Here is a 25,769-nt window from a genome sequence, read left to right as displayed (position 1 = left end):
TGTCCATCCACTTGTTCATTTTTCCATTCATTCAAAAGCTACCAAGTGTCCATGTTCTGGCCACTGTATCTATCGCCCATTGGGGACACGACCTGACTCAGAGCTGCCGTCTGGCAGTGAGCACATTCCCTCTAGTGCTGCATACTTGATTTGTGCCCCTGTAATACCTCACCCTCCCATACTATTGGGCTTCTGAGACCTAGAGCCAGAGAGCATGGTACCTGTGAACTTGAGCTGAAGAGCAGCTGACCCCTGGCCTGACCAAGAAGACACACCACCCTGCCTTTCACTTGATGAAGTGTGAGCCTTTCTCTGTGAGCTAGACCTTAGGCCAAGACTGGAAGGCAGAGAGGCAGGAAGGGCCCACGGGTGAGACCAAGGCAATGCTGGAGGGACGTGTCACCTGAAGTCACAGTGTGGGTCCCTGGCTGGCCTCCCAGGGTACGTGAAGCAGGGTGCTGCTGCTGTGCTGGTGGTGTGCATGGGGGACAAGATCCATCACACCCCCAGCTTCCAGAGACCAGGTAGGAAGACTGGCCCAGAGACAGCTGAAGAGGGGGTGATTCTACAGCAGAACTGAGGGACAGTCCCACGGTGCAGAGGAGACCAGCCTGCCTGAGCCCTGGGCTTTGGTTCAGTACCATTGGTCCTTGGTTTGGGATTGAAAAGCCCAGCTGGATGAGTGGGGAGCCCAGAACCCCCGCCAGGCCTGAGTCTGCAGAGCAGCGCATGCAGGCCCTTCCTCGGCCCGTGCCACACCCACTCTGCCTCCAGCATGCGAAGGGGGACCCTGCCTCCTCAGTGCCACTGCGCCAAGCCCGGCTGCAGCCCTTGGCAACTGCTCAAGCCTCGGCCTCGCAGAAGAGTGGAGATGTCGCTCATTGAGGTCGGCCTGGAGCCCAGAGCACCAAGTGCCGTCCACTCAAGTGACTTTGTCACCTCAGTATGACAGATAAGGAAAGGTTCAGACGGAGTGGGCCACAGAATGGTGGCCAGGACCTGGGGCCTGTGAGCCCAGTGCCCCTGACCACCTGCTAGTCCCCCACTGCCCCTCTGTCGCCCCACTCCAGCTAGCAGGTAACCAAGACAGAATGATGCTCTTCTCGCCCGAGGGTGGCTGAGCCCCTGCAGGGCCTTCCCTGGCCCTCAGGGCTGCCTTCAGGGGGCCACGGCCCCTCCAGCCCCCAGATCACATAGCCCAGCCAGCCCCAGAGCCAGGCCCAATCCTGCTGCAGGACCAGCAGGCGGCTGTGCGAGAGGGGTGGGTTGGGGGCCGGTGGGGGGACACGGCAGGAGCCCAGCTCACCTCTGCCCAGGCCAGGGCATCTCTCAGCTGCGAGTGCAGGGGTCGGGCGGTGGGTTCCTCTCCCTCCCCCAGCTCCAGGGCTGCAGCCTCAAGGGGGCATGGAGAGTGCAGGCAGAGAGAGGCTGCAGAAAGCCACCCCTGCTCCGTCTGCCCCAGGGGGACAGCAGGAGAGGGCCCTCAGCACCCATCCCACTCTCCTCCCTCGCGGGCCCCCAACTAGGCACTCCAATGAGTGCTCGCTGCTGCTCCCACCTCCCTGTCCCCTCGCTCATCCCCCCCTTCCCTGCTATTCCCATGTCAAGGCTCCCAGCCCAGATTTTAAACTCTTCCACAGCAGGAGCCTGTGATAGGAGCAGCAAATCAAAGCCACCCGAGCTGCTAAGCAGCCTGACTTGTGGCTCAGATTCCGTCCAGTTCAAAACAAGGGTGTCCTCTCTCAGCGGGCAGCGTGGCATCTGGACGGGTGCTCTCCAGACACCCAGGGAAGAAGCCTCCATGACACCAGGGGCTCCCTGAGATCTAGCAGCCAACACACAGGGTGACGCTAAGAGGGGCTCACCTCTGAGAGAACCACCCCTCGGCCAGGACACGCCCGCACCTCTCCATACTCCAGCACCTTCCACACCCAGCATCTCTCCAAATCCAGCACCTTCCACACCCAGCACCTTCTACATCCAGCACCTTCCACACCAGCACCTTCCACACCCAGCACCTCTCCACACCCAGCACCTTCCACACCCAGTATCTTCCACACCCAGCACCTTGCACACCCAGCACCTTCCACATCCCAGCACAGCGGCCTCCGCCACCCCACGCCCCTAGCCCACGATCCCATCCCAAGGCTAAAACACACACCCAGGGTTGGCCACAGAGCCCACCGTGCCCACAGGCTCTGGAAGCCAGGTGGACCCACGCTCAGCCAGCCCTGTCCCCACCTGGGAGTGGACATGCATCAGCCCTCCCAGGACACTCTGCAGATGCCAGGGCTGCCTTAAATCACTGTCCACCGAACTCTCATGGATTTCCACACCAGAAAACGTGTCTGTTGGCTCTGTGGGCACACTGTCAAAGGTGGGGGTCCATCCAGGCCTCACAGCCACTGTGGACAGGGGAAACTGAGGCAGTTACGAAGTCTCAAGCTCAGAGTCCTGCAGGCACCAGGTCAGCTCTAGACCTGGGTCCTGGCCAGGCTTCTCTGGCCACTGCCACTTCTCCCCCACCCAGGAGCCCACTGAGACTGTCAAGGAGCAGGGAGGAGCCTCCCACAGGACCCTGGGGTGGCCATGGCTTGGCGCAGGCTCTGCCAACACCCCGCAGAGCCGGCCCCACAGCTGCACGTCCCACAGGGCTGCCACATCACCTCCAGGTGGGGCTGGGGGGCCGGGAAGAGGGCACATGATATCTGCACCCCTCTTCTCTTGCTGCAGACCCCACACAGACAGGGAGAAGGGGAGCCAGACAGCAAGCCTCCCGGGCTCCACAAGACCCTTGTTCTGCCCTGGGCCAACCAAGTCCAAGGAGCCAGATACACTAAACCCCAACTCTGCCGCCAGGCTGGGGCCTAGGCCAGAACCTAGGCTCCCTCAGCGGTAGGTCAACTGTCCTTGGAGGACACAGGACAGAACCTGGACCCCAAAGCACTAGCAGGGCCCATGGGTGGAATCGTGGCAGCCGTGGTGGGGAGCCATCCTGAGCTCTCTGAGGAGACTCAGGCCACCTCTGCCCCTGGTCTGTGTGGACCAGAGACAGCTCTGTGAGAAGCCAGAGGAGTCAGATTCAGCCTCAGTCCTCAACGGAGCTTCCCACAGCCACCCCGCCAGGACCTGATGCAAGGGGTCCCAGGACCAGAGGCCCAGGCACCCCTCGTCTGGCACAGACTGCCTTTCAAAGGTGAAAGTAACGTTCCAGCTTCTTGGTTGTGAAGGCCTGTCCACCATGCCTCGTAAGACACAACTCCACGGCACGGCCCGCGGCCCTCACCGGGGCTCCGCGCGGTGTGTTGGGGGGAGCTGCCAGGAGCTGGGAGCCGAGGGTGGCACCGGCAGGCCTCAGAGCCCAGCAGCACTAGTCACAGGGCAGTCCTGGGGCGGGGTGCAGTTTGGGGGACAGGAACAGGAAGCAGGAACATGGACTAGTCATGACACCCATCCACAGTTCCCGAGACCATGCAGGGAGGCCTCTGGCCTGCAGCTTCACAAGACCATCCCAGGCCTCCAGCGGGCAGGCTGTCATTTGGTGCTGCCTGTGTGGGCAGCCTGACCCCTCTGGAGGCAGAGAGGACACCCCTGGGATTTCTCAGCTCCAGCTGCCCTCTTGGGTTGGTGGGCTCTGGCCCCCATGAACCTATGAGCAACTGGCCAGCATCCTGGAAAGGCCCCCACCCTCCCCTGGGCAGTCAAGGCCCAGCAGGGAGAGGCCTGGCATCAATCCTCATTGCTGGCTGTGGCCTCCCTTAAGGTCACATCTCGCTGCTGAATGGCCCAGGCCTGGCCAGGACAGAGCCCCAGCGATCTCAGACCACCCTTCTTCTCCACCTTTGCACCCCTTCTCCCGGCCCAGCCCCCTACTCCACCCCACTTGCCCCCTCTGTGCCCACCCCATGACTGGAAGGCAGCAGCCAATACCCCGGGACTCCCAGGTGCCATGCCAGGTGCCCTCCCCACTGCCAGGGAGGAGACTCGGAAGCACCAGGTCATTTCCTACTGTCCTCCACGTCCCCGATTCCCAGCCCTCCTCAGGACCACATGACCCCAAACTTGTAGGCCAAGGGGCAAGGTCTGTGGCTGCCTGGGGTGTGTGTGCGCACGGGGGCATGTGTGTGTGCACAGTACATGGGTGTATGTGTGTGTGTATAGTACACAGCTTTGTGTGCACAGTGCACAGGTGTGTGTGCATAGTGCACAGATGCATGTGTTCACGGGTGTGTGTGTGTGCATAGTATATGGGTGTGTGTGTGCACAATACACAGGTGTGTGTACACAGTACATGGGTGAGTGCATGTGCAGGGGTGCATATGTATGCACACAATGCATGGGTGTGTGTGCACACCTGGTATGGTATGGGCATGCACATGCAGTGCTGTGTGCACACACCCTGTACACGATGTCCTGTGGGTCTGGCACAGAGCAGGCTCTGACCCACAGAAGGTACCTGGGCCCCCCCTCCACAGCTTGTGGGTCTCCCAGGGCACTACCATCCCACGTGCTTTCCAGCTACAGCATGATGTCTGCTCTCACACATTAGGCGCTGTCAGCATACACAACCTGCCCCGCGTGCCTTGGCTAAGGCCGGGTGTTTCTCCCACCCCCTCCCCAGCCCACACGGTCTTGTGAGGGTGACTTTCCTCACACTGACCTCTCCCCATCCTCATCTCTCCTGGAAGGTGGTGCCACTTCCTGTCCCCTCTTCCCCACTTCACAGATGCACAAACGGAGGCTCAGAGAAGTGGGGTCGCTGCACAGACCACATGGGGCAGGAGGGCTGAGTGGGGGTCCCCAGTCCCTGCTGTCTCCCACCCTGGAGCTGCTCAACGCCAGGTGAAAGTAACAGGACCCACACAGCCCACCTTGGGCTCGTCTCTGCTCACCATTGGGCCATCGTGCAGCCCTCCCCAGGGCCAGCCGGGTCCTCCTATTGCTGTGTGCAGGGGGCCTACCTAGAGGAGCAGGTGCCGTCCGTCTGGGCGCCATCCCCCACTCTGATGACTGGCCACCACTTTCCCCTCTTACAAACCCGCTTCCTGGCCCCTGCCAGGCCAGTAACCCTCTGCTGAGTGCCTAGAAGCTTCCGGCCTCACGCCCAGCACTCATTACGGCTGCTCAGCTCAGCTGCACAGCCCGTGCCCGGGCGGCACGAGCTGTGCGTCTCCCCCAGCACAGGTTGGGCTCCCACACAGCAGGGGCTGCTGTCCGTGGCTCTCACAGCTCTGCCCCTGCCGATAATGAGATTTTACCAGGCTGCACTAGTGTAAGTTGAGGAAATTGCAAAGTTTTCCTTGGAGAGTCTGCAGCCCTGGGGACTGTGCAGCCGGAACGCGAGCTCAGCCCCATTAGCGAAGGGGCGTGTGGCCTCCGCCCCCTCCCTGCCCATCTACTTCCTCGCCTCCTTCCACTCACCCAACCCCAGGGAGCCAGCCTGGCCTTGAGCCCACACTGGCCACTCCTCCACTCTCCAGCCCACACTGGCTCCACAGGGGCCCTGCTGAGTGCTCCGCTTGGCTTGTGGGCTTCGTCCTCTAATTTTAGCCAGAACACTTTGTGCTCAAAAGTGGAGACTCACAAAGAAGCTGAGAAGACAAACCCTTCTTGTTCGAGGCTGCGGGAGAGGCGGCCGGCTTGCCGTCCGTGGAGCAGAGCCCCGGGGAGGTATTCTGCCCCTGCTGCTGGAAGCCCGCCTCAGCTGCCCCTGCACCAGTCCCCAGGGCTGGCAGAGGCCCAGCCTCCCCCCACCAGCAAAACAGCCTGTGGAGTGCTGGTGCCAATTGGGTTCCCGGCACCCACAGCACCCAGGTGGTCCCAGGGCACCCCAGCTCGCCGTCAGGGATAAAGAAAGGTGGAGCTGGGGCCATGCAGGGTCCAGAGCTGGGCTCTCCAGGTCACGTCTGAACCAGGCCCTCCTAGGCCCAGTGACTGAGGCACACCTGTCCCAGATCACATAGAGCCTTGCTTTCCCAGTCCGTGTGGTGGGACGGGAAGAAGGTGGCCTCTGAGGCTGAGGGAAACTGGTACCTAGCTGGGGGCCCACACCAGGGGCAGGGAGCACTGTCCCCTTGCAGACCCCAAAGCATCCTGGAACCAGCACTGCAGGCCCACGTGTCAGGGATGCTCACGGGAACGGACAGGCCTGCAGCCCCTGTGCCAAGCCGGGTCCGAGGCAGGACCCAGCAGGGCCGTTGGGGCTGTGGGCCTCCCTCCTGTAGGGAATGTTTCCTCACGTGCTCAGAGGCTTTTCATGGGAGAGGCCCCAAAACGCCCCCTCATGAGCCCAAACAAGTCTCTTTTAAAACCTTGCTTTGACATTTTACCCCAGGAATCATACAAAATGGAAAAACTAAGTGCCCAAGCCAGAGGAGGTGTAGATATCGAGTCTCGTGATTTTCAGGGCACCTGGGGGACAGGTGAGCTTAGCCATACTCGACAGTGTGTTAAGGAAACAAGTCATGTGGTCAGGAAGGTCCTCCTGCTGTCCACCCCAGGTCCCCTTGAGAGTGCACATGGATGATCAGCTGCCTCCGCCTCTGTCTAACCCTCACTGGGCACCAGCCCGGGATGTCCAGGCTAGAATCTGCTCACAACTGCACCAGGTGTCTGGCATGTGTCTCTACCATAGGGACAGGCATGCAGGACGGGAAGATGACCAAGGGGCAGCCTTACGCAGACTCTGAAGCTGGCTGCACTGACTAAAGGGTTGGCTTAGGGAGCCTGCAGAGGGCAGACCTGCCTGCAAGCTGAAGACAGGGTAGCGGCTCTAATGGGGGGGCTACAGAAGACAGGCCTGGCCCTCAAAGGCTGTGGACCTCACAAAAGTCCACACTCGTGGCTAAGGCAGCATGTGAGTGAGCTGTCCACCTCCTCCCACCCAGATGTCGGAGCAGCACGCTTGTGGGAACTGTGTTCCCTGCAAAAGAGATGCACATCAGTGCCACGCTCCAGGAGGGACACTGTCCAGTCCCTGAGCCTAGAGGAAGAGACAGTGGGGGGTGGGGTGTTGATACAGGAGCCTGAATGCTAGATCCCTCCTCCCTCAGATGTGAGGACTTAGGCACACTAGGCCTCCGGTGATCAATAAAAGAGAATAAGACTCATATCACAGGAGCATGCTGAGGGCTAAGCAGGACTGCATCTGCTGGCACTGCCCAGAACAATCAGCAACCACCATCACTACTACCTCAGCTGCTACCAACCCTAACCACAATCCCACCATCTCCAACAGCTCTACCACCATCACCACCAACACCCCCACCATCACCACAATCACCATCACCATCACCACCCACACCATCACCAACACCTCCACCACGACCACCATCATTACATACTGCCATCATTATTTATCATTACTGCCCAAACCATCAGTAGCATCACCACCATCATGACCATTACAACTATACCACCACCATCGCTGCCATCACCACTACCATCATCACCATCAAGAGTATCATCCTCTCCAGAACAACAGCACCATCATCACCACCAGCAGCAGCGGCAGCAGACACGCACCACAATCACCACCATCACACTCACTGCCATCATTTCCACCACCACCAGGCCCAGCCTCCCCCCCACTAACCACAGCACTCGACCTGACGAAGGCTCACTGACTCATGCGAATGCCCCCACAGCATGAAGGCCACAGTCAGGCGCCATGGGCACTCACCCATCATTCTGTCAACCAGCATTCTGACACACTCCCATGAGTCCTAGGGACACCAGGTGGATAAACTGGCGTCCTGACTACAAGGCACAAGGGATAGGAAAAGGGCCCTTTGTGCTTGACTGGAAGGCAGCACAAGTGACAAAGTAACTAATGCTGCCTGGGGGGTCAAGGGAGGCACCAGGGAGGAGGAGGTGTCCTCTCTGGGCCTCATCCCCTGCTGCCCACAGCTCCTCCACCCTCCTTCTCTGACCTCCTCAGACCCCTGGTCCTTGGCCCTGCTCCGCATGGTTTCTACAACCAGGATCATGCCACCTGCCTGTTCCCGGTGACATTGTGACAGTGCATGTTCCTGGACTGCCACCCACAAACCCCACGCCTTCCCCTCAGGCTCCGGCTGCCACGTCTCATCCTGCACTTATGCATTTGGCTGCTTTAAACCCAAGGGCAGCGGTTCCCATTCGTGCTTCCAGAACACAGAGCCGGCCTGGAAGGTGCTCCTGGGTCCCGCTCCTGTCAACCAGCAGATGGCCTGGCGGCACGTGACAGAGATGACCCAGCTCCTGCTGTATCCACACGCCGGCCATCATCAGAGGGAGCCTCACCTCCACACACAGTGCACACATCCCTGCGAGGCAGCGGGGTTGAGACCAGGCTCCTGTGTGCCACCGCTCACACCCGTGAGGCACCCAGGGCCCTCTGTCCATCAGCGCCTGGAGCACTCAACCCACAGCGTGGGCAGAGGCGCTGGCTAGCAAGGCCATGAGGCTGACTGGAGACAAGGCCAGGGCTGTGCCCCCATGCCCGGCCCTTAGTGTGACACTCACTCACAGACAGGCAGAATGGGGGTGGCAGTGTAGCTAGCTTGTGGGAGAACCTGCATGTCCAGCACTGGAGAAGCAGCTCCAACGCACCATGGTGTCCAGGCTCTGGGGGAAGCAGACCCCGCAGCTGCCCTGGCCTTCAGAGGGACGAGTCACCACGGCACCCTCAAGTCCTGGCTGCTGCCTAGTCACCCTACAGAGCTGTGGCCAAACCTGGAAGGGCCTGAGCAGGGGTCCTGGGGAGGCCTGGTCCTCACAGTCAAGGAGACCCCAGTGGAGAACAAAAAGGAGGCCTCTGAACATGGGGCCGTGACCCAAGGTCAAGGTGGGAACACCAGGGAGTGGGGCAGGGAAGGAAGGGACAGGAAGGAGGGAACAGGAAGAAGGGGGAACAGGAAGGAGAGGGAAGAGAAAGCAGGGGAGACAAGAATGAGAAGGGACAGGAAAGAGGGAGAACAGAAAGAAGGGGGGACAAGAATGAGAGGGAACAGGAAGGAGGGAAAACAGGAAGAAGGGAGGACAAAATAAGAGGGGCAGGAGGAAGAGGAGACAGGAAAGAGGGAGAACAGAAAGGGGGGGACAAGAATAGGAGGGACAGGAGGAAGGGGGGACAGGAAGGAGGGAGAACAGGAAGAAGGGGGGACAAGAACAGGAGGGGCAGGAGGAAGCGGGGACAGGAAGTGAGGAAGGAAGGAGAACAAGAAGGAGGGAGAGAGGGAGAACAGGCGAGAAAGGAGCAGGGGAGAAGGGGACAGGAAACACAGGCAGACAGTAAGGAGGGAGAACAGAGGAAGGACAGAAAAGGCAGAAAGGAGGTGGAGAGGAAGGGGACAGGAAGGAGAAGATCAGGGAAAGGAGTCCCACTGCTGGCACCTGCAGGCCTCGGAGCCCAGGAAGGACTGAGGATGGGCAAGCAGGCGTCCACTGAAGTGGGAGCAGGCAGGTGCTGGCTGGAGGCAGGAAGGGGTCTGGGCATGAGAAGAAAGGGACTCAGCTCTACAGAGAGCCTGTCACTTCACTGCCCAGGAGGACCCATCCCTGGGCTCCAATTTCTCACCCTGCCATTCCCAGCTGTGTGAACTGGGCAGGAAGCCTGAGCTCTCTGTGCCTCTGTCTCAGAGCCCTGGGTTGCCTGAACCCATGGTGGTTACTGCAGCCACCCCAGCTCCTGCCTAGTGCCTGGGCTCCTGAAGGTACAGAGTGGACAGGACAGCCCCAGGGAATGCCAGTCCTTCCCAGCTTCGAGGAGAGCTTCAAAGCCAATCCAGAGTGTGCAAGGAGATGGATGCTCCAGGTGTTCAGAGATGGAGATTCAGAGGGGAAATAAATCACAGACTCCAAAAAACTCACTCCACACGACTCCTCAGCAAGACGCCCCAGCCCACACCCACAGGGCTCAGCTGGGCAGCCCTGGGCCTCCACAGCCCGGACTGCTGCTTCTCTTGAGGCAAGAACGGGCTGAGTGGGCGACTCCCACCTGGGGCCACAGTCACGTGAGGGCCTCGGCCAACGTCAGGAACTCCTCCTGCCCCCATGCCCATCGCACACCATCTACAGTCAGGCCCTTCCGGTGCCATTTCAGTTCCTGCTTCTCCCCCTCAATGAGCTCCTGGACCCTGCACCCCTCGGCCTCCCCGCCGTCCACAGGACAGGACTGCTGCTGCTGCAGATGGCCACAGTGGCAGCCCGACCCCCACAACTGGTCAGAAGAGACTGGTGTGACCTAACTGAGGGGCAGCAGGGCCCGTGTCTGCTGGCTCCTGGTGGGACCCCAGGACCTGGCCCGCCAGCTCTCTCTCTCCCATGTGCACCCAACCTCAGTGCCCACTCTCTAGCTGAGGCCAACCAGGGCCACACAAACGGCAAGGGGAGGCCGGCCCTGAGCGCAGCCCGCCATGGCACCCCTGGGCCCTGCACTACAGATACTCGTGGCAGAACCCCCTCACCATCAGCTGCCAGCAGCAGCTCCTAGGCTCTGGTGGGCTCCCTGACCGTGGTGCCCTCTCCTGCAGGTGACACACTGCTCCTCTGTCCCTCCTCCAACGTGGCCCTGCCTATCCTGGTCCCTCCACAGCACTGAGGAGCCCCTTCCAGGAGCCTCTACCCAGCCTCTCAGGAGACCCAGGTCAGAGTGTCCACCATCTGCCCAGCATGATGTCATTGGATGAGGCTGGGCTTCCAACATTACGTCAGCCCTCTCCAGCTGGGAGACGGCCCGCTGCTCAGATTTTCCACGGAACAAACCTGAAGCCCTGGTGGGCCCGATCCCAGCACAGCTCTGTGGGCCTCTCTGGACCCCTCTTCCCGGTGCCTGCAGTACAGCCCTCCCACCTGGGGGGCTGCCAGAGACCCCACTCAACAGAGCACTGAGCAGGGCCACTGGACCCTGACTGGCCAGCTGCCAGCCACCCGCATCAGGCCAGGTTGCAGCCTGCTCCCCAGCACCCGCCCTTCCTGGGCCAGAGCCAGAGATGAAGTCACACCTCCGAGTCACCTGCATACTGGCCATGCCGCCAGGCCTGGGAGCCGCACACAGGGCTGCCCAACTGCCCTGCAAGAAGCATGTGCCCTGCCACGGCCTCTGCCCCTGGTGAGAGCAAGGACTGGAAACCAGCCTAACACTCCCGCCCTGAGACTCACTTGCACATACCCATGCTCTATGGGGACTCGTGGGAGAACACCCCTTTTCCAGACAAGCTTGGGGATGTGGGTGAAACGGGGGCTCCAAAAAGGTGCATCCATGGAACCCTGGGAGGTCTCTTATTTGGCCGTGGGATCCCTGCAGATGGAGTTAAGCCACGGACTTTGAAATGGGGAATATCCCAGGTTTAGTGTGAGCCTGCTTCTCCCCCTCAGATGAGCTCCTGGACCCTGCGCCCCACAGCTCCTGGGTCCTGCACTGCAGGCCTTCTGGACAGGGAGAGGACAGACAGACTCCTTGCTTTGCCACCTCGTATGACAGCATGCTGGGCAGTACCCAGGAGAGTACTGCACACAACACCCCAGGCCTTACAGGGCACGGGAGGCTCCGCCCCCAACTTCACCGCTGCCCTTCGGCCTCCCACAGGGGAAGAGGCCCAGGCACCTCGGGTCTGCCTCCATGCTGTGCAGGCCCAGCTGCCACCTCAGGTGGCCCGAAGCAGCCAGTGCGGCTCCCTCAGACAGCACAGGTGCCCTGCTCGCCTGGGTGGGCGTGAGCTGCCCTCCACTCCACCCCACTAGGATGCACGCTGGGAAGCCTGGGTTTGAGTTCCCTTGCCCACTGCTGGGCTCTGCGCCTGTGACTTAGTTCTGGAAGCTTCCTTCTATCAGGGATAATAGGCCTGGACTGGCACAGAGAGCTCTGCTAACAGGGGTCTCTGCAGAACTGGGCATGGGTCCCCTCTGGGGGGCTGCTCGACACAGCCACCACAGCCACGTGGCAGAAGCAGGGCTCAGGCAGGGCTCAGGCAGGGACTACCTGCACAAGCCACCCCAGGGTCCCTGCAGTGGGACACCTGGCCTATCAATGCCATTGACTGGTGGGGACAGTGACAGGGGCCACAGAGCTGCCTGCCAGTGGCAGCTTCCTCCCTGAGCCCACCTGGTGCCTGCTGGGCTGACATCAAGTGGGCCCGGCAGCCCTGCCGAGGAGCCCCGGCAGCCTTTGCAAAGGAAGCACCCCAGGCCCCACAGCTCCTCTCCACAGACAGTGGGTCGGTCACATGGCCGAAGCCACGGGGAGGCTGATGGATGCCAGAACTAAGGAGCCCAGTGGGAGCATGCTGCGAATGCACACAGCCGCCCCCACCAAGGGACACTGCTGCCAGGACACTGCAAACACACGCGAGCTTCTCTGGGCCCAGGCTTGTGGCTCTACAGTCCCAGCACACCCCTCCTGTGTGCTGTGATGGCCTGCGGTCTTCAGCCCTCCCTGCCACCCGCTACCTGCCCATCAGCCCGTGAGCCCCACTGGACTGTGAGCAGCCTGAGATGAGTGCCTGCAGGCCATGTCCCCAGGTCTAGCACAGGCCTACAGGGAGGCCCTCAGCCAGCAGGCGACTGGTGGCAGGGTTCCTGGGAGCATCTACAGGCTCAGAGGGGTCACAGCCTGGGGAGCAGGACCTGGGACTTGGACCTGGGTCTAAAGCCACACCCAGTGCCATCTCCCCAGGGACCTGGCTACCACCCACTCACGGTGGAGGATGGCACCCTGCTCATGGAAAGGAGTCCAGGCCTCCTCGGGAAGGCCAAGAAGGGCCTCCCCAGCAGAGGCCCCATTCCCTCCTGCCAGCAAGGGATTCCAGGAAAGAACATGTCAGTGGAAAAGAGAGGCCCCTGGAAAACGGAATCAGGATTAGGTCAACCGCTTGGCTTGTCCCAGGCTACGGTGAGGCGGCAGGCAGGGGGACCGCTGGCCGCTTGGATCTGACACCATCCCTTTTCCAGCGGCACCCGAGGCTCACAGCGAGGGCTCGAGTTTACAGTCTGTTTGGTCCTGTTGCCCCTGAAACCATCAGCAGCTTAAAAGCACACTGGCTCCCCGCCCAGAACTTGCTAGCTGGCCCCAGGGCCATGCTCCTCACGGTGCAGCCCAGAAGGGTCCTTCCACCACAGGACCCTAAAGCTGAGGGCACAGGCCCTGCCTCACTCCCCACACCCCTTGCCCACCCTTCCCTTGGGAATGCTGGTGGCCCCAGGCCCACAGACCTGCTGGGGCTCAGGAGGGTGTCCGTGGTGGGTTGTCAGCAGCCCAGCAGCTCCATATCCTAACCCAGGCTTTGAGGGTGCCTGGACAGGGAGACTCAGCAGGTCAGAGCTACTGTCACAACAGAAGGACAGCTCGGAAGCCCTGCCCCCCAAACAGCCTTCCAGCCCTTCCTGGAAGGTTCCAGGCCTCCAAAGTCCTCCTGGGCAGGGCCACAGAGCAGAGTGCCAAGGCCCAGACCAAGACCAGCGACCAGGCACCGCCAGGGCAACTGGGCCCACATGCTGGCTCGGCCCTGGATTCCACCCTGGCTGAAGAGGAGCATGTCACGAGTCCCTTTCTGCTGCCATCTCAATGGGTGACCTCTGACAGTTACTCAGCCTGAGGTGCCAGCACCCAGCCAGGCAAGGGCAGCAAGACCCCTGCTCCCAGGGCCATGAGGCCTGGCAAGAGGGCTCCGCCTGGCCTGACCCTCACCAGTTCATTCCCCAGGGGGTCTGGCCCAGAACTAGGTGGGCTGTGGCCACAGGGCTCCATCCTTGGAGAGCCAGGGTCCTCTTCTGAAGATGGTCTCGAAACACCTCACTCAGGTTGAGCAGAAAGGCCAAGATAAAGACAGACGCCAGTTCTGGCCACCAAGAGCCCAGGTCAGTGTGGCTCACTCGGCCCTCGAAGGGGCCGGCAGTTTATAGACTCCACACCACCCCACGACCTCACAAGCCCCACCACACCATTATACAGATGCAGACCCCGGGGTCAGAGTCTTCAGCACGGGAGGCAGAACGGAGGGAGGCTGTGGGCCCGAGAGCTGTCATCTCTTCCATACTTGGCCTCCTCTCTGGGGTCTCTCAGGGGACTGAAGCACCCACCTTGCCTTCACAGCTGGGCTGATCTCAGACTCAGCCAGATAGGCAGCCAGGGCCCAAGGAAGACAAGCTGTCGACACCTGCCAAGGCCACACACCTGGGCCCAGCACCTGTGCCAGGGAGCCCACTGTGCAGGGCCAATGAGCTAAAGCTGGACTCTGGCCAGACAGAGTGGCATATGTCTGTAATCCCAATGACTCAGGATGCTGAGGCAGGAGGGTCACGAGTTCAAGGCCAGCCTCAGCATCTCAGAGAGGCCCTAAGCAAAGACCCTGTCTCAAAATCAAAAATAAGCTCAGGGGTTAAGCACCCCTGGGTTCCATCCCCAGGGCCAAAACTAAATTAAAAAGTATAAAAATAAATCTGGGCTCTGCACTGCAGAAGAAGCATTCACCTTGGCCCTGAGAGTCTCTGTCCCCGGCTCTCTGGGGCCCTAAACAAGCTCTCGGGTTCAGCAAGCCCCTGTCTGAGGCAGCACGGGCACAGAGCTCAGCCAGCACCCTCCAGCACAGTGTTACCCCACCAGCCTGTTACCCCTGAACTCCCTAGTTGCCCAGAGCTCCGCAGACCCCAGGTCAAGCTGGCTTGCAATGAGCGGAAGCCATATTACAGGGAAGACGGTGGCTGCAGGAAAAAGAGATTCTAGAAAGGCTAACCGGCTAAAATGGGAAGTGTCCTTATTGGGAGGCTTTTGGAAAGCCAAGAGTTAAACTCCCTTTTATTTCAAGAAAAATAAAAATTCAGTTCCACTTGTACCCAGGCCAAAGGCAGCCGAGACCACGAGGCCAGCTCGCCCGCCTCATCGTTACCGTGTTGAGTCCCGGTGCTGCGGCTCCGCTGCGCTCCACGGTCCTCATTAAGGAACACAGGTCCAATTTCCCACTGCGAACCCAGCCAACAGCCAGGAAACCCAGGGCTGGGAAAACCGCCCTCAGACGTTCACAGCCTGTGGTCAGCGGGGCTCCCTCACCCCTGGCAGCCCCTCGCACTCAATCACACTCCACAACAGGAGGGCAGGGGTCGCCGGAGGCACGGAACCCGGGGTGCGTCTGTGGCCTGCCATTCCACCAGAGCTGCCGGGAGAGACCGGCCTGTTCCTTGGAAGAACAAACCAGAGGAGGAAGCTGGGTCCTTCTTTCAAGATCCGTTTGTTTTTGAATATTAAAGGTTGTTTTCATTCTAACAACACAAAGCGGGAAGCCACAGGATGCACGCTTCCCGGGTTGATTCCTGCACACACTTTGCACTCACACAGGAAGGGCACAGCTACTGTCCTCCTCTCACAGATGGGGAAACTGGGTCTCAGGTTGGAGAACTCAGTGGCCCTCTCATGGCTGGGACCCAGGCCGGCCCCCCTCACTCACTACTCCCCCAGCCTCTGCACCTTCACGCTTCCCAACATGCCCAGCAAGCTCAGGTTAGCAGCACCTGAGTCAGGGTCCCATTCATTTCTTAAGGTGAGAAAAAGGATTTCCTTGAAACTTTATAGTGAAGGCACGCTGGGAGCACACACAGGCCCCAGAACAACAGCTCACAGCGCAGAAACACTGGAGGTTGGCTCACACCTGATGCCTCCGCCCGGCCTCAGGGGGCTCCCAGAGGCGGATTCTGGTCGACAGATATAAGGACAGCAGCAGAAGCAGCCCTGGCTCCCAGGGCTGAGCAGAGCCCGAGTGCATGCCCTGTTGCTGTCAATCACGCTGTGCAAAAATGTCCTGAAGCTCCCAGTGCCACTGCTTGGCCAGACCCCCCACCAGCCAAGAGGTAAAAACAGCCATGCAACCCCCATGCCACCTCTCAACACCAGCCCCCTGAACACCCCGGAGGCCACCACCTAGCTGAGGACAGCCCCAGATGTCCTGCAGTTCATCCCAGGACAAGCCCCGTCGGAAGTCTCCCAGAGGGTGTGCCTCCATAACACACTCGATTTGTCATTGCTGGCCGGCCCCAAGAGCCCCTGGGCTGCTGCAGCCTGGAGGCCTGGCCCCCAGAAGGGCAGCTGGGTCTAGTAGGCCCGCCTCACACACGGCTCTGCCGTTGTCCCGGGGCCCATGCCACTTCCATGCAGAGACAGCTGTCTTGGTCCCCAGCTGGTCACCCTGGACCACAGGGCTCTGTCCCACCTTTCCTGCCAACTCTGGACAGCACCCAGAGTTGGCATGAGAGCCGGCATCATAAAGCACCTACTACCTGGGGGCCGTGCCTCTGACCCCACGTGATTCTAGCCAAGGTCTGGCAGCAGCCACAGCTACGTCTCCACTTCACAGAGGGAGAAGCTGAGAACAGGCAGCAGCCGAGGCCCACACCCGACACCTCAAGAGCTGAGTCCAGCCAGGGGCTCCTGGGCCAGCTTTCTGCTGACCTGGGCTCACTGTTGTGCTTGCTATGCTGTGGCATCACAGCAAGATGACGCTCCTCATGTGGGCAGTGGCAGGCTCCTCTCCTGTCCTCCCCTCCACCAACAGACACCGTCCACACGGGCATGGGCACAGACAGGAGCATGCACTGCCACACCTGCTCCTGCCCTCAGAGCCCCAGGACTGTCCATACCGGCTCTGGCTTGGAAGGCCCGAAGTCCTCGAAAAGACACTGCCCTGGAACCCACTCAGCCATGAGACCGCTGGCCAGACCCAGGTGGGCACACATGCAGCTATGCGGGTGAGCAGGTCCAGGGAGTTTGCACTGGCTCTCGGGAATTTGGGGAACACCACCCCATTCTGTCCTGTCTCTGGGGCTCTGGGGCCCTGGGGAGGAAGTCCAGGGGCTGAGATAGCTCTCAGAGACCATCTAACCCAGAGGATCCAAATACACTCCAGCCATGGTGCCCTGGGTGCCTCCAAATCTCTGCAACACCAAGTCACGTAAAAAGAAAGGAGCCCAGCCCAGCAGAGGGCTTCGGTCCCTGACAGATTCCAAGTGCTGCCCCAGCCTGCCGGGGTGGCCTTGGGGTCCTGGGATCTGGACCTTCAGAGGTTCCACCTGATTCTGCGGCCCCCACCTGGGCCTGAAAGACTCTGAACCAACCTGGCCAAGGGCGGGTTCCATGGCTACATCATGATGAACCCCAATCTAGGACAGGGCCCCACGGCTGGCGCTCAGCCACTGGCCCTGTCTCTAAAGCATCCCCAGCAAAGCAAGCTCCACAGGCCACTGGAACCCTGAATGGAGCCAGCATATGCCAACCTGACCGTCCAGTGCACTCAGAGGGTGCTTCCGGTTCCCAGCATGGCCCCTGGACATCAGAAGGCAGCAGGCCGTGCCTCCAGAACCTCAGGTCCATCCAGCCAAGATGGGGTCCTGGAGATGCAATCAGGCCCTCAGATGAGACAGTCACTGCTGTCCCCACATGGCCTGCACAAGCAGCCTGACTGGCCACCCTGCCTGCAGGGTACAGGCATCCCTTGGGGCTGCAACAGAGGCCTCAAAAACTGACCACACAGGAGGCCAGCCAGTCCCCAGCCATGAGACAGGCTCCCACGGCTCTAGTGAGGAGCTAGCACTTCACGGCACACACCCCTGGGGCACGGGGACCGCTGGACCCCCAAGCTTACCTCAAACACTTCCTCATCCAGGATCCGGGTACCAAACACGATAATGCCATTGACATCCACCATGGGGTGGTCACTGCGGTCAAGGAACTTGGTGGTCTTCTTTTTACAGTCGAGGATCAAGGTGACATTTTTCTTGTGGACGCTGAGAGCAATTCTGTGCCACCTGCAAAGAAGCAACGCAGGCTTTACCGCCTGTGTTGGGGGCTGTCCATGCAGAGTGCTCCAGGCCCAGAGCGCCCCTTCCCTCACCGTCACAGCACGCTGCGGTTCAGCCTCTGGGGCCATAAGCTTGGGTAGGAATCCCTGTGCCTCCATGTGAGGCACCGTGAGGTCAACTCAGCCCGCAGAGCCCCAAACCCTCCTCTCTCAGAGTTATCCAAACCCCCTAGGTTCCTGGGACACCCGAGAGGAAGGAGCATGGAGAGCTCAGGGCAGGTGTGGAGGCTCTGAGCAGGCTGGCCTGCAGCACTGTCGCACCCCGCAGCAGAAGCCGCAGGGAGGCTGCAGTCCCAGTCACATGTTAGCATGAGAGTACCAGCCTCAGTGCGGCTACTGAACCCACGAGAAACCGCGGGCTGCTGCAGAGCCACTGCATCTGACAGGAGTGACGGGCCCAACAGATCTGCACACGAGTCCCAAGGAGAACACTGAGGTCACATCCTGAAGATCCTCCCAGGTTGTCACTCGGCCCCAGACACATCCACTAGGGCTGGCTGGCTTTCAAGCCACCCAGGTTGGTGTGCCGCCAACAGGATCTGGCAGGGCTCAACTGTGTTCTAGATCACGGCTCCACGACGAGGGTTTCAATGTCTGGGAAGGACACTGAAGCCCTTTCTGAAGGAGATGGTGTAATGACACAACCCCACGTCCCTCTGATCCAGGAGGCCAGCATCTGATATAGTTAGTGGGTTTACAAGGGGAAATGAGGCCCAGGGAGGAGCCAGGACCCCCAAAGCCCTAGAGCATAAGCCAAGTCCACTGAGCCTCAGGTCTCTGAGCTCAGTGCCATCTCCTGCTGGTGACTGCACCCCTGCTGCAGTGCCCCAGCCAGCCAGCAGGTCAGGGAGCCTGCTCCCCACTCCAACAGGTCACCCCTGTGCCACTTACTTGCCATCCGACAGGTTGATGCCCCTGAAGAGGGGGTAGTCCTCCGGCCCAGGCTTCCCTGTGTGGTCCTCATAGAGGAAGACGGGAGAGCGGCCCATCTCCAGGCCCACCTGCTGGATGCCCTGCTCGTTGTAGATGGACACCAGGAAGGCCTGGCTGCCTTTCTTGGCTCTCACAGTGGTCAGGATGGAGAAGTCCTCAGGGAATGCAGACGCTGGAACAGAGGACAGAGTGAGAGAGCAGCCGGGAGCCCCCGCCCTGCCTCCCACGGCGGTGTGCAAACAGACGGACTCAGGGATCGGACACTGCTGCTGCCTGCGGTGCCAAACAGCCAGGGCTGCACAGCTGCCCTTCGATTGAACTGCTCCTGCAGCCCTTCAGCGCCACATGGCCAAGCTGCCCTCTACTTCAAACGCAAGCTCCTCCAGGAGGCCGACTGGTCCTCCAGCAGGCAGCCTCGGTGCCCTCTCCTTAGCTCCCGCACCTCGGGAACCTGTGGGTAGATCCTAATTGGAACCTCCCAGACCATGAGCAGCCGCGGGCACACGCTGCCTCCGCATCTGTCCTCTGTAGTATCTAAGCACACCCAGCATCCACCACGGAGGGGAAGTGGGGGGCTGGAGAAGGGACAGGCCACAGGCAGGGGCTATAGCTGGAACTGTGCTTTTCCAGATTTCCTGGTGAATGTGCAAAACAAGGAGAAAATAGAAAGAAGTCAAAAGACTTCAAATCCAAAATTTAAATTGTCAAATACAAATCCCTACTATGTTGACAAGAGGAGATGTCCCTCATAACAGGAAGCAGAAGCAACCTGAGCTCATTAAGCCAGACCCAGAGGTCCCTGGGTGTCCAAACCCACTGGCTTCACTGCCTTGAGCCCGCGGCAGGGTGGGAATCTCGGCCTCCTCTCTGTCAACCCTGGAGACGGAGCCAGAATGCCCTCGCTGGTGCAATCTGCAGTCCTACTGAGAGCCCAGGGCTGCTGTACGGCACGCAGCTGGCTAATACATGGTGGAGTCAGCCGGAAGTGCCCCAGATCAGTGTGCCCCAGACCCCAGAGAGACAGCTGTGCACAGTGAGGTGTCAGCAGGGACACTGGCTGAAAAAGAGGGATGAGGACCTGCCTGAGCCACCTCACCTTCATTATACCAGAAAGGGCAAGAGTCGGGCTTACGGGCTTGGAGCAGACCAGGCTCCACGCCAGCCCCACCTTTCTGTAGAAATGGAGCAGGTCAACCAGATGGCCCAGACGGCCAGAGGCCACTGCTGGGTGGCACAGCTGGACCAGCAGCAGCTCCAACACAAAGCTATCTGTGGGCTCCCTCTGCTGATGGAATAAGGCAATGCAGGTGTCCAGTGGTGGGGAAAGTGACATCAGAGGCCACCACACCCTAGTGTTCTCAGACTCCAGAGGGGGTGGAGGAGTCCTGGCCTGCTGCAGTCTGCACTTCCACGCTAGGACACGGGCAGAAATCTTGTGAGAGGCCACAGCTGCTCCAGTGAAACCAGCTGGGTCCTAAAGACTGGAACGAGATGGCACCTGGCGGGTGGAGGAGCCCGCCCAGAGGTTCTTAGACCTTTTGCTGCTGGTCCTCAGGCCTCTGGGGCAGCAGGGGGGAGGCACCCACAAAGAGCCATATACACAGGTCCATCTGCTAAGTCCAGCACCATGGCCTGCTACCCCAGGGCCCCTGGGCCACAGTGTTGGGGCAGCTCCAGTGGGTGGGTGACAGTGGCCAGTGAGGTCATCTTCAAAAGGCAGGTTTCACTGAGGAATGACTGAGAGGCTGACCTTCAACAACAAGGGAGAGATTCCACAGGTCACCAAACCACACAGCCACAGGCTCACACTGTTTCCATGAGAGGATTAGAGACCATGCCCAGTGGCCAGGTGCCAAAGTGCCCAACTAGCCAGGCCAGCAGCAGGTCCCAGGTCCAAAAGCAGGTGGGCCCCAAAGGCCAGGGGTCACCTTACCTGAAGCTAAGGGGTCACTGACCTTGTCCAGGGAGCCCTTAGCAATTGCAATCTGAGCTGGCAATGCCTTCACCCTCACTTCAGGGCCATCTTCTCCCATCCCACTCAGGACACTCTGTCCCTGAGGGTCCGTGCTGTCTGGAGTGGGGAGGGGTGGCTGTCAGGGTCCACTGCTCCAGCATGATATGCCGTGTAGGACCACGGACCTCATCCTGCCCAGCTCATTAAAATGCTGTTTCTCCATTTTAAAAATCTCTCTGGTAACAAATTTTCTCAGCTTAGATAAAACCTGAAAAGATAACTTATGTCTAACATTAATCTCTCTCCTGGCAAAATAACAATGGATTTATTGTCACTTTAAGACCGTCCATTCTCGTCACGACATAAGCCTGGCCGTCCACACTCTGATCTAGACCATGGGCAGCCTGGAAGTGGATCCCAAGGTTCCTACTGCATTTCTCCCAGAAACCCCAGCTGGGGGTGGACAGAAGAGGGCCAGGCCCTTCCTCACTGCAGGTCCTACCTTCTTTAGCCAAGGCCCACAGCACCAGAGCATCCGAGGCATGCAGCAGGGGCCTAACAGATGCTCTGCCACGGTGCCAATTGGCGTATTGATTGATGGTTTCACTTGGCCACATCATCAATAAGCACTGACTGGTCCAGTGCTTATTGATGATGTGGTCAAGTGCCAGGCTCCAGGAAGACACAGTCAATGGACAGACGGTTCCCTGCCCTCAGGAAGGGACATCTCTACAAGGGAGGTACATCAGCAATAATTGAATAAGTCAACCGCATAACAGCAGGCTGATGGAGGAGGCTGGACAGAGTGACCTCAGGGTGTGGCCCACTGGACAGGTGGCCAGGACCTGGGAGCTGGAGCTTCAGTGGCTCAGGAGCATTGGGAGGGCCACATGAAGGAACCTCTGCTTCTGTGTCCTCCTTCCAGATTTGGGCCCAAGGGGATCAGGGGCAGCCCTCTGCAGGGCCTGGCTCTACTGCCAGTCACCAACAGAGAGAGGATCAAAACCTGGTGCTGGCCCGTCCCGAGGACACCCCAGGGACCACAATGGGAGACCTGGCCTCCTATCTCAAGTAGATGCCAAGAGCAAGGCAACCTCTCAGCCGGGTGGGACCTCAACTCCTATAGTATAGGGGAGCCAGGGACAGGCCAGCTTCAGCCAGGAGGGACCCCAGCTCCTACTGTATAGGGGAGTCAGACACAGGCCAGCTTCAGCCAGGAGGGACCCCAGCTCCTACTGTATAGGGGAGCCAGACACAGGCCAGCCTTGGCCAGGAGGGACCCCAGCTCCTGCTGTATATGGGAGCCAGACACAGGCCAGCCTTGGCCAGGAGGGACCCCAGCTCCTGCTGTATAGGGGAGCCAGACACAGGCCAGCCTTGGCCAGGAGGGACCCCAGCTCCTACTGTATAGGGGAGCCAGACACAGGCCAGCTTCAGCCAGGAGGGACCCCAGCTCCTGCTGTATACGGGAGCCAGACACAGGCCAGCCTTGGCCAGGAGGGACCCCAGTTCCTACTGTATAGGGGAGCCAGACACAGGCCAGCCTTAGCCAGGAGGGACCCCAGCTCCTACTGTATAGGGGAGCCAGACACAGGCCAGCTTCAGCCAGGAGGGACCCCAGCTCCTACTGTATAGGGGAGCCAGACACAGGCCAGCCTTAGCCAGGAGGGACCCCAGCTCCTGCTGTATAGGGGAGCCAGGGACAGGCCAGCTTCAGCCAGGAGGGACCCCAGATCCTGCTGTATAGGGGAGCCAGGGACAGGCCAGCCTTGGCCAGGAGGGACCCCAGCTCCTACTGTATAGGGGAGCCAGGGACAGGCCAGCTTCAGCCAGGAGGGACCCCCGGCTCCTACTGTATAGGGGAGCCAGACACAGGCCAGCCTTGGCCAGGAGGGACCCAAGCTCCTGCTGTATAGGGGAGCCAGGGACAGGCCAGCCTCATCTAGCAGGAACCTCAGCTCCTACTGTACAGGGCTACCTGGACTACCACAAGGGGTCACAGACAAGCAGAACACCACAGGCCCGTGACTCCCAGGAGTCAGCAGCCCCTCTTGGGTCTGTCAACCCCCCCAAAGCAGGGTCCAGCTCTGCTTTAGTCCTTGAGCCAGTTCACCAGTGACACTGTGCAGTCCAACTGCCAGGAGCAGCCGACAGCGTGGCGTTGAGCCCTAGTGCAACAGACCTCAGGATCCTAATCAGTGGCCCAAGCAGGAGAGGGAGCTCCTAGCAGTGGGGAGAAGAGCCGGTCCCCGGCCTGCCGCCTGCTAGAGGCGCTGGTGACGCAGGGAGGGTGTTCCTTAGAAGTCAGCCTGGGACCTCGCCCCCAGCCAGGAGAAGGTGGAATTCAAGGCCATCCGGGTCACTGTGCAGCCCCAGAGACCAGAGTCAGGCATGAGGCACAGCTGTTGGGCAAGTGGACAGCTGTCTGGTCTGGACTACCACGAGGGGGACACGGACAGGCTGCAAGTACCTGCATAGCTCAGCCACAGGCTCCCAGGACCAGCCACCAGGCCTGCTGATGGGACCTGTGGTGGCTGGAAATAAGCCCCAGCCGTGGGCTTCTCTGCCTCTCAGACACACACTCAGGGGTCCATGGCCCAGCCCTGGCTGCGGCCACCAGGGTGACCAGCCCTTCCCGTGCAGCCACCTACAGGCAGGACCTCTGTCCCAGCCACGAGGCACTCTGGGAGACCACGTCAGGGCCATGTGACCTCTACTTTGAGAGCTTCCGATCCTGATGCACCTTCCAAGTTCCTGCCAGCACGTCCCAAGGTCAGGGCGCAGGATCATGGCCGCTTATTCAGAGGTCATGAGGAAGGACCAGGAATCCAGAATGTGCTATCCACTGAGGTCCTTGAAGTCGGATTGCACTGATGGTCAGTGATGTCCCTCAAGACTGAACAGTGTTCCTCAAACCTCAATGGTGTCCCTTGAACCCAATGGTATGACTCCCAGGACTGAATGCTCGGGACGTTCAGAAGGGCCTCCATCCACAGAAACTCCTCCTGAACATCCCAAAGTGCCCTTCAATTCCACCTGCCCCAGTGGGGACCACTCAACCTGACTATTACTAGTCAACCAAAAGTTGGCTAAAGCTCATCTGCCAGGCTGGGAGCCCCCTCCCCACCCCCACAACTTGCCCCGGAAAGCCAACGTCACCCTGTGCTGCTGGGTAGGGGCACGACCTACAGCTCAGGTCACAGGGCCCCCGTCAGCCCCCTCTGGCCTCTGCCTGGGCCCAGTCTCCCAGGTCAGGACGTCTAAGCCTGGGGCCACGGGGCGGGACAGCAGGCACTGGGCAAAGACACAGTGAGCCCATGGCGTGGCTCCTAAGGACACGCTCCCCACAGGCTCCACACCTTGGCAGAGCCACCAGATGAGCAGGCTCATCCTAAATGACCACCAGGTGAAGGCCCAGACTCCCAGGACAACTCTAAAGTCACGATGGATTTGAGGAAGGCTGGGGGGAGCTGTGGGCACAGGGACAAGGAGAAAGGACCAAAAGAAGCAAAAGCCCAGCCAGCAAGAGTGTCCTTCAAGGACGCAGTGGGGACCCGCAGTTAACAGTCACCACTGCTGTGAAAAACTGCCCCGACTCCCGTTCAAGGTCGGGGTCACATCCAGGCCACCAGAGAGATGGAGCACAGTCTCCTGATAACCACAAAACATCTCACAAGGTGACTTTATCTGCCATGGCCATTCCTCTCTCCCCTAAGTCAGGCCAGGCCACCAGCACCGCCCTGAGGAGGGTGTCCATCACCCAGCCACTTACACCTGTCCAGATAAGACGGAGGGCTTAATTAACTCGCCTGGGAGGGGATGACACGACTGCCCCATCGCTGGTGACAGGGACAATGTGGAGGGCGCATGGCACAGCTGGCGAGGCTCCCCCCAGGGTATGTAATTAAAAGCAGAGATCTGGCGCTGGCAACAGATTCTCATTAAGGCCTCAGGCCGCTCGCTGGGAGTCACCATGTTTGATTCATGTATCTCTTAATGTCATTGTCCCCAATTAAGCTTCTGTCGGTAGCCGCTTCCCTTCCTGGGTCCCCGCGCTTTCTCCTAGCCTCGTCCCCCGGGACCATCCGTCTCCTTGGTGCACTGGAGACCTAGCAGCCTGTCTAGAGACCCACCTGCCTCCCTGCCCAGCTCTGGTGGTGGACAGTGACGGTCACTTGTGGCTGGCTATAATGCTTTCACTATCCTGAAATCAAACTGGGTCCACGAGCTGGACTTCCAGGAAACCATGCTGGCCTCTGCGGACACCGGACTTCCGCTGGACTCCCGGCTGGAGGCCTGAGTCCACAGGGTCCCCGCCCAGCCGCACATCTCTTACCAGGGTACAGCTGCTTGGTGGGTGCACTGAGCTGGGCGTCTTTGGAGACTCGGTATGCGACATCTGGGCCTTTGGAAGATCGTCGTGTGGCGCAGAAACCTGTGGTCTTTGTTATCCCGTCAGGCAAGTTGTGAAAATCTAGAACCTTCAGGAGATCTGCCGGCTGAGCTGCAACGAGAGGGACTGGGGTCAGCCAGAGAGGAAGGAGTGTGGCGGGAGTGCTTGTAGGAGGGGCTCTGATGACCGCCCGCGCTGCACCCCCACAGACCCGACCAGCTCAGGACGGGGGGCCTGCTACAGCTTGTAGCCACACCAGCAGCATACCTGGCTTGCCTCCTCTGACGGCTGCCACCGTCCCCATTTGTGCATGAGTGGCCCTGACTCCCAATCCTCATGTGGCCAGAGCTTCAGGAGCCTGCCTCTCAGTACACCCTCTCTTATGATGGCACAGGAGGTGTGTTTGTCCCCAGACAGAAGCTGAGGGCTACAGAAGACCCACATTGCCAGGACCACCCTGGTGGTGCTGTTTGATGCAATAGGAGCGATTGACAGCTCAAGAACTTGTTGGGCGACCCCCAGAGGACCCACCCCTCCGAGTCTCCACTGCTATTGGCAAATTTTATCCCCTTGACCCATCAGCTGTCACCTCCCACCACAGCTTCCATCCGCCCAGAGACCATACACAGGAAGAGGAGCAGGACCCCACGTTCCTTCTGGAAGGTTC

General features: G+C 60.0%; 1 protein-coding gene across 2 annotated transcripts in view; it reads right to left on the bottom strand.

Annotated features, from left to right (window-relative positions):
• Window positions 1–25,769, bottom strand: part of Col5a1 (collagen type V alpha 1 chain) — a 137,726-nt gene that overhangs the window by 77,708 nt on the left and 34,249 nt on the right. For both annotated transcript variants that reach the window (XM_026395386.2, XM_026395387.2), the window contains exons 2-4: window positions 25,046–25,213; window positions 18,714–18,927; window positions 17,607–17,769 (exon numbers count right to left, since the gene is read on the bottom strand). In XM_026395386.2, coding sequence (XP_026251171.1) covers window positions 17,607–17,769; window positions 18,714–18,927; window positions 25,046–25,213 — 545 coding nt within the window. The remainder of the gene's footprint in view (window positions 1–17,606; window positions 17,770–18,713; window positions 18,928–25,045; window positions 25,214–25,769) is intronic.

The sequence above is a fragment of the Urocitellus parryii genome, chromosome 4 (genome assembly GCF_045843805.1).
Source record: "Urocitellus parryii isolate mUroPar1 chromosome 4, mUroPar1.hap1, whole genome shotgun sequence".
Classification (NCBI taxonomy): domain Eukaryota; kingdom Metazoa; phylum Chordata; class Mammalia; order Rodentia; family Sciuridae; genus Urocitellus; species Urocitellus parryii.
Note: the sequence above shows the minus strand (reverse complement) of the source record. Positions and strands in the feature narration are given on the sequence as shown.